This window comes from Mus caroli, chromosome 4 (genome assembly GCF_900094665.2).
Source record: "Mus caroli chromosome 4, CAROLI_EIJ_v1.1, whole genome shotgun sequence".
Taxonomy (NCBI): Eukaryota; Metazoa; Chordata; class Mammalia; order Rodentia; family Muridae; genus Mus; species Mus caroli.
The window spans coordinates 35,691,138-35,700,162 of NC_034573.1; the positions used below are offsets into that span (position 1 = coordinate 35,691,138).

At 45.7% G+C, this 9,025-nt stretch overlaps 1 protein-coding gene across 3 annotated transcripts in view; it reads left to right on the top strand.

Annotated features, from left to right (window-relative positions):
* The window catches only part of Dnai1 (dynein axonemal intermediate chain 1), a 66,736-nt gene that overhangs the window by 18,726 nt on the left and 38,985 nt on the right, over positions 1–9,025 (top strand). For all 3 annotated transcript variants that reach the window (XM_021159678.1, XM_021159679.2, XM_021159677.1), the window contains 3 exons: positions 5,548–5,580; positions 7,059–7,157; positions 7,328–7,408. In XM_021159678.1, the coding sequence (XP_021015337.1) occupies positions 5,548–5,580; positions 7,059–7,157; positions 7,328–7,408 (213 nt within the window). The remainder of the gene's footprint in view (positions 1–5,547; positions 5,581–7,058; positions 7,158–7,327; positions 7,409–9,025) is intronic.

Sequence of the window (9,025 nt, forward strand, 5' to 3'; positions counted from 1 at the left end):
AAAAAAAAAAAAAAGATGAGTCATTTTACACACCTTGTACGGAGCCCCTGAGGAGCAATGCAGTGACAGCCTGGCGTTTTGCAGAGTGCTGCCCCGTGCGTTCTCAGAACCAGCTAAGGAGGAGGATGTGGTCAGTGGCCTTCCACCTGCTCTTCCCCACTCCTCTCCCATGTGTGCATTGTGCCAAGTGAACAGATCTTCTGGTTCATTGCTGCTATAATGAGGAGGTCTCATTAGCTGTCTTGTTCTTTCCCAGCTCCTGTCCACAGCTCTGGAAACTGTTCTCCTTTCTCTGGCTTCCTCAAGTATCCTAGGGCACACTGGGGCTACACTGAAGGCTGAACTGGAAGGCCGCGGTACTGGAAGCTAGATGAAGCCAAGAAATAGATTTTTAAAGGTTTATCATTAATAATTATATGTATATGTGTACTTGCATGTGGATGAAGGTACACACGGGGCTGGAGGCATTGCACACCTCTGGATCTGGAGTTTCAGACACTTGTAAATTACCTAATGCTGATGCAGGTAGACCTGTCTTAGAACGATCTTAAACTAAAGAGCATGCAAATGCGTGCTGAGCCTTTGGCTCAGGAGATCCAGTATTGTGCCTGAGGAGAAAGCTGGTGGTGTACAGGGAGAGACAACATCTTTGTTTTGAGACAGAGTCTCTACATAGACTAGGCTATTCTGGAGCTCACTGTGTAGACCAGATTGGCCTTGAACTCACAAAAATCACTTCCCTCTGCCTCCCAAGAGCTGAGATCAAAGGCATGGGCCACCCTGCCTGCTGAAAGGAGCATCTTAACCAGGGAGGCTGGCCCGAGAGAAGGGGGTTAGTTGTGGCCAGCTTTCATGGTTGGTGCTGCTGAGGTAAATGAGCAAAATGTTTGGTGTAGAATGGAAAAGTCAGGTGACTCAGGAAATGGGCCACATAACATGGAGAGAAGACCTTTTTTAAAAAAAAGAATTATTGTACAGGGCAGTGGTGGTGCACGCCTTTAATCCCAGCACTTGGGAAGCAGAGGCAGGCAGATTTCTGAGTTTGAGGCCAGCCTGGTCTACAGAGTGAGTTCCAGGACAGCCAGGGCTACACAGAGAAACCCTGTCTCGGAAAAAAAAAAAAAAGAAAAGAAAAAGAATTATTTATTTATTTTATGTATCTAAGTACATTGTAGCTATATTCAGACACCCCAGAAGAGGTCATCTGATTACTTTACAGATGGTTGTGAGCCACCATATGGTTGCTGGGAATTGAACTTAGGACCTCTGGAAGAACAGTCAGTGTTCCTAACTGCTGAGCCATCTCTCCAGACACTTTTTACAGAAATTAATTATTAAATGTAAGACAACACTTCATTGTCTTTTTTGATGACAAAAGATGTTTAGATAGGAATGTAATCATGGGTCACCATTGTCCTCAGTGCAAGGAACACCTTCCTTTTTACAGGAGAGTCTCCTGTAGGACACTGGACCTCCAGAAGTCATTTTATGTAGAAGGCTCCTAGGGAAGGCTGCAGGGGACACACCTAAACTCCAGACACAAAGGTTTAGTGTGTCTGACCATCAGACAAACAGGTCCAGAATCCCTGTTTAAGTGGCTCTCTCTGCTTACACCTGAGAGTCCTCTAAGTGACTGAGTGTGACTATGGGAAGGAAGGGAACAAGGTCATGGCAGATGGCTTGAGCTGCATTTTCTAAACTGTGGGGAATTCTTGGAGACTTTAAGTTGAGAGAGTGACATGATCAGGTTTACATGTTGGGAAGACTATGGTGACTACAAGTATGGCCTCAGATTGTGTTCATTTGGGATCAGCTGCTCCGTCTCTCTAAATCGTCATTTCCTCATCTGTAAAGGAGGGATAATGACCCCAAAGGCTGATTATAAATATTAAATGCGGTAACCTACACAAGTCGGTTAGTGAATGGCTATTCCCAAAGCAAATGTCCATTAGCTTAAGATGGTGTTAATGATACATACTGGAGTTATGTGAAATAATATATGGTGTTATTGAGAAACTGGAGACAGGGAAAACAAATGTAGTTAGTAAGAATAGGAGAATGTTCAACTGTGGAGACCCTCGGGCTGGGACCTCTGAATTAGCACTAACACCAGAGTTCTGTTGCTTGCCACAGTAGGCTGGGTAGGCTTCTTCCTGTCTCACTCTGTAGAGCTTCAGTTGACCATACAGGGTAGCCTGCCCTCGGGAAGAGGGGCCTTTGATCAATAGTGGAAGAATAGTAGGCCTCTTGTGCTGAACTTTCTAAGCCACCTCCCATATGTACTGCAGTACTATGATTCTTCTCATAGAGCTGTCTCCTTTTGTAAACCAAAAGAAACAATAGAGGATAGAGGGTCTAATTAAAGCCTAATTGGGTCCTTAATCTCGCAACAGCCAGTGCTTGTGTGGTAATAGAAAGCAGAAGAGAGCCTGGTCAGAGAGAAGGAGTGAAGAGTAGAGGGAGGTAGGAGGAAAGTAGGAGGAGTTAGCTGGAACAGAGGCTAGGTGAGTGGGTTTGGATGAGGCAGAGCTATCAGAGCAGGTAGGAAAGAGGAGCTGATGGTCCTGGCAGAAGGAACAGTAAAAGCAAACATGGAGAGGCAGGAAGGCCCTGGCCAGGCTGGCAGCTAGGAGTAGCCTTGAGACATTGCACCTCAAAGTCCTGCTGTAGGAGATGGGGGAGGCTGTGATGGAGACGTGGGGGCAGACTGATGGAGTGCTGAGGGCCCAGGGAAGGAGCCTGGACTTTCTTCTTCTGTGGTTTGATGGCTTCTGGAAGCAACCATCAAAAGCTTCTCAGGAATTCAGGCTTGTCTGTCTCAGGCGTCTCCTTCTGAAAGACCAAGGGCCCAGAGTGGCAGCTTGACATTCAATCTCCTTTGCCATGGTTGGGAAGTCAGGGCTGTAGCTGATTTCATTGGCCTGTTTTGCATTTATTATAGTGTGGCTTTTATAGTGTGTTAATTGAAATATTTCCAACTGCCAAAAGCAATCACACTCAAAGTGCCTTGTCAGTTCTTTCATTGCCAGATAAATGTTTTACAGACACTTTCAGGGCAGTGGTAACTAGACACATCCACAAGGCAGTGGTAACTAGACAGATCCACAGGGCAGTGGTAACTACACATCCACAGGGCAGTGGTGACTGACACATCCACAGGGCAGTGGTAACTAGACACATCTACAGGGTGGCAGTGCCTGGGTCTTGTTTCTAGTTAAGGCTGGTGGCTTGGATGGGGACTGGCCCTTCAGTGCTCTTTTGTGGTTCTTCCATCCCGTTACCTTAGAGATCCGAGGCTCTTCAAAGGAAGGCTCATAGGGCCTAGCTTCAGAGATGGGTTTGAATCCTGCTGCCTTCCCTCCCAGCCTGAATCTGAGCCCAGGCTGAGAAGTGCTGTTTTCCCTACAGCCCCTTCCCCTCTCTCCTCACCATGCATGCTTTTCCCAAGGACCCTGACATGGAAAGAGCTGACAGCTGCTCTCTCTACCTCCTCTGTCCTACATGTTAGATCATTTTTTTTGTCATTGTCCCACTGTTTAAGGTAGCGCACAGTGAATAAATAAATGCTCCATAAATGTTATTCAAGTTGAGTTGGGCATGTTGCTTATATTAGACAGTTTCTGTCCTGTAACAAATACTGGAGGCAGTATTTGAAGAAAAGAGATAGTGCTGGTGTTGGTGTTGTGATGGTTGTGGTTGTGGTTGTTGTTGTTGGTGGTGGTGTTTTGCTTTGTTTCGAGACAGGGTTTCTCTGTGTAGCCCTGGCTGTCCTGAAACTCACTGTGTAGACCAGGCTGGCCTCTACTCAGAGATCTGCCTGCCTCTTCTGCCTCCCAGGTGGTTAAAGGCATGCCCTACCACTGGCTGGCTAGAGAAGAGGTTTATTTCAGCTCACAGTTCTGGAGAGACTTGGAACATTGCTCCTGCATCAGATCTGCTGATGTGAGGACCACATGGCAGGGCTAGCACAGGAGGAAAGAGAAACATCAGGAGTCAGAGGCAAAGGGAGAAGGAGGTGCTGGACTTGCCCCTTTTATAAGCATTCTCTCTGAGAACTACCAAGTTCCAGGTCACAGCACTACTTTAGTGCCTTCTAAGGCGTGTCCTCAGTGTCCCAAGGGCTTCCCACTAGGACCCATCTCTTAAAGACCCTGTTGCTCTCCAGTACCTAGCCTGGGTACTGTAACATGTAACATGTGAACTCTGGGAAGACATCCAAACATATGCTCTCGGGAATAGGACCTTTCATTGTTTTAACTTAGTTGTCTATGGGTATTTTGCCTGCATGCATATCTATGCACCATGTGTGAGCCTGGTGCCCTCGGAGGTGAGAAGAGGTGCTGGGCCCCTTGGAACTAGAGTTTCAGATGGCTGTAAGTCTCCACGGTGGGTGCTGGGGATCAAACTCAGGTTCTCCAGAAGAGCAGCAGTGCTCTTAACCAGTGTTCATCTCTCCACTCCGCCACTCCAGCACCCAAGCGTGCTAGCATTTAGAATTGGAGGCTATCATGCTCCATTCTGTACCTTCAACAAGGAGACTGAAACCTAGAGAGGAAAATGTTTTCCCCGGGTCGTCCTCACCAGTGACGCTGATGACAATCCTTAATCGATTCTGTAAATCGTCTGCTTCAACTTTTCAAATTCAGTGTTTGAGCAGTCCAGGTACTGGGGATATAGTAACATTCCAACCAAATAAACATGTGCTCGTAGGGGTTTTTATTTACCCCAAACAAGTGTTTATGAATATAAGGTGGCTTTGAAATTACCGTATTACGCAGCTCAGTGCTGAGCACTTCGTATGTACCCTTTTCCTGCCTCTATCTCCCTGGTGCTAAGCATACAGTGTATACCACCATGCCTGTTGGTTTTGCATTTGTTGGTTTGTTTGATTTTTTTTTTTTCTTTTTGACATCTCACTATGTAGCCCTGGCTAGCCTGGAACTCACTGTGTACACCAAGGCCACAAAAATCCCCTTTTTTTCTGCCTCTTGAATGCTGGGATCAAAGGTTCTACTATGCTCTGTTCATATGCATTTGCACACACACACACACACACACACACACACACACACACACTCATGCCACAGCACTTATACGGGAGTCAGAACACAAGTTTCAGGAGACTCTTCTCTCCTTCTATCTTGTGGGTTCCAGGGGTTAAACTCATGTCACAAGGCTTATAAACAAGTGCCATTACCCACTGAGCCATCACTCCAGCCCACCAGTCCTGGACTGATGTGGTATAGGAGGCGAATCAGGGTTTCTTACGTAGCATTCAACACTGACCAACAAAGCTACATCCCCAGGTCTTAGCATCCACTCTGAAATACTTGTTGAACTAGTTACAAGGAAGAAATCCCCACTGCTAAGTTTCCTGGGTGACTCTTCATGGATTAGTTGTGGTGGCCTCACAATGGTTTCTGAGAGTTGGGAGAGCTCAAACCCCTGTGCTGCAAAGTCCTTGGGTGGCGCTTCCTGATGACATAATTCATGCTGTTCCTCATTGTTTCTCCTGTGACTCACCTTCTGCTTTTGTTTTCCCTTTAGAGCGTCAGTGTAACCAGAGGAGCCAGGAGACGAGTAAGTGCTGAGACCTCCAGTCACCTCACCAGACGCTAATGGCATTTTTTTTCTACAGAAAATATTACATATGCATTTTTTAGAAGATTTGAACAAAAGCACCTTAAACGTACACTTAAGCTACTACCCCAGGATGGCCTTCCATTTAACATACAATGTTTTATCTTCCCATATATATATATATATATATATATATATATACAAAAGTATATATTTATTTTTAAATGTAATAAAACAGTTTTATTTTATGACCTGTTTTTCACATAAATATTTAGAGTAGCTTTCATTGCAAATACACTTTATTATATCATTTGAAATTATTGCATAATATTTAACCATATGTCCCTTAAGGCTGTACCATAATGTGCTCCACCAGGCCTCCCTTCAGAGGAAACACGTGGACATTCGCTCTTTTCCCTACTGTGACAAACCTTCTGGCAGGCCGTCACATGTCTGTACCTCTCTGGGCATGTCTTTGGTTACTTTCTTCTTGTAAATTTCTGCATATAAAAGTTGAGTCCAAGAATATAAACAGTTATTAGGCTTGGGTAGATATCCCCACGTTACTCTTTAGAAAGGCTATGCTCATTCCTGGAAGCCTACCTTCCTCACTGTTCGTGTTGTTCTAGGCTTAGTTGTAGCTGTCTTGTTGTGTTCTAGTTTTATTGTGGAAGAGAACAGTATTGCTTTGTTCTGAATGTCTTTGTTAGTAAAGATAAATCCATCACACACCCCATGGCCACTTTGGCAAGGTATTTAACTGTCAAGCAAGGCAGAACTTCAGTCGTTGACCTTTTTTTTGGCTTAAAGGAGCAAAGTACATGACAGTATTTGTTTTACAAGTCATTTTTTTTAAAGATTTATTTATTTATTATANGTAAGTACACTGTAGCTGTCTTCAGACACTCCAGAAGAGGACGCCAGATCTTGTTACGGATGGTTGTGAGCCACCATGTGGTTGCTGGGATTTGAACTCTGGACCTTCGGAAGAGCAGTCGGGTGCTCTTACCCACTGAGCCATCTCACCAGCCCCACAAGTCATTTTTTAAAAAGCTAATCTTGATGGGGCCAAATACAAATTTGGAGAGCAGTGGTTGGTGAACAGCTTGGCCTCTGGCTGTCTAAGCACTTTGCATAAAGCCCTTGGCGGCTAATCATGGACTTCAGCATCTAGGCTTTGTTCAGTAGGCAAATAGGCAATAGGAGGGAGCTGGTCCTTGTGATGCCTTGCTTCAGACAAAGGTCCACCACAGTATTTAAGGATAGAGGTGGCTATGATCTTCCAGGCACTGAGAGCCCTGACATCAACAGGTCCTTCAGAGCCTTCCATAAGTGGTCTGTCTGTTGGACATTTTGTATTCTGTGCACAAAAGACAGAACTTGATTTCATGAAAGACTTGTGAAGAAGGGATTGCTGCAGCATCAGGGGCTTGTCCAAGCAGATTAGCACTCCTGACCCCATTGTGGTTTTTGTTCAGGATGAAGATTCAGGGACTGATGTGGGAGAAGGAACTGATGAATGGTCCCAATCCAAAGCCACCGTGCGACCCCCTGACCAGCTGGAGCTGACTGATGCGGTGAGTGAGCAGCCTCCTGCCCTTCTTGTCTCCTCCTGATTCACAGAGGGGTCTTCCCTAGTGCCAATTAGAAACCTACACAGAGCTCACAGGTGCCTGGGCCTAAGTCTCAGATGATGGGAGGGAGGGCAGCCTTTACGTATGATGTTGGTGGTGTTTCTCTCCCTCAGGAGTTAAAGGAGGAGTTCACTCGGATCCTGACAGCCAACAACCCACATGCGCCCCAGAATATTGTCAGGTACAGCTTCAAAGTAAGTCATCACCTCCTGGGCAGGGCCTGGATATCTGTTTGAAGCAACACTGACTGAGCATATTGTAAAAGCTCCTGGCCGCTTTACAAGAGATCACTTGTAAACTGAGATCCTTGGCCAGAAATCTGGGGTTTTACGAGGAGGGTTCCAGAGATGTTTGAGGCTTTTTAAAATTTTAGGACCTTTTATTTGGTGTGTGTGTGTGTATGTGTGTGTGTGTGTGTAGAGAGAGAGAGGGGGGCTCACTTGTATGAAAAAGGGAGAAGATGGCAAGGAGGAGGCGGTGCCTGGAAGCCAGCGGTCAGAGGACAGCTTTGCAGAGTTGTCTCTCTTCCCACCCTGTCGAGCCAGGGGACCAAGCTGAGGTCGTCAGTCTTGAAGTGCCCCCTCACCTGTCCCCCAAACCCTCTCCCAAGCCCTTCTGAAACTTCCTTGTGAATCTCCCTAGACAGCTTGCTGATTGCAAAGCCTTCAGTACCCTGACGAGGAGTCTTGTCTTGTAGTGCTAGGGACTGAATCCATTAAACCTAGAGCTTTGCACACACTGATCAAGCACCCTACCTTGAGCTACACCCCCAACTTCTGTTGTTTCACATTCCCAGTATATTTTTGTTTTCAATAATATTGAATCATTTGAGGGAATATATTGGAAAAATGCCTTTCCAATATATAGAGCACATTTCCACCAACACAAGCAGTTAGGTCTTCGGAAGCTTAGCTTTCTCCAGCCAAACATGTGGGCAGAGTACAGAATCCTCTCTAGAAGAGACGTCGGCCTCACACCCACACAGAATCTTCCCATCTGAGAGGAATTCCGGCAGGCTCTAGGCAAAGAGTCTCTTGATATGATAGGCAGGCAGGCAGGCAGGCAGGGAGTTGACTCCCAGGGCCATCCTTTAGTAACCACGATGTGAGCAAGTTCTTAGTCGACACATCCGCAGCAAATCTATCAGAGATAACACTGTCTCATGCCACAGCAGGGTTGGCTCCTGTAAGGACCAAAGGAATTCCAGAGTACCGGGGAGCTAAAGTGGAAGTCATGTCTCTGTTTCCTGTTTTGCTTTGGGGCTTTTGTTTGGTTCCATTCCTACTGTGTGCTGGTGTCAGATCCTATATGAGGTATTTTTACATAGAATATCATAGACAACCCTCATGTTTCTTTGATATAGAAACTATTTGAAAAGAAACTATTCTTTGTTAGATTCTGATATTAAATTACATAAAATGAACAGCAAATGTCCCACAACCTCTGTTAGAACTAGATTTGAACTAGTTTGTCTAATGCCTAAGCAAGGACATATTGCTTCTTTAGACAATTTCTGCCAGGCGTAGTGGCTCACACCTGCGATCACAGCACTGGATAGGAGACAGAAGCAGGCAGATGACTGAGAGCCTGAGGCTAACCTAGGATACATCCACACGGCAGACCCCGTCTCCACAAACAAACAAAACAACATTTACATACACACACACACACACACACACACACACACACACACACAGCGGGGGGGGGGGGGGGGGGGGGTTTTGAAGATATAATAGAGAGACATAGTACACATTTCAAAATATTCAAAAATGGTGGAGAGTAACCTTCCTCTCTCCTTTGTCCTTTTCCCA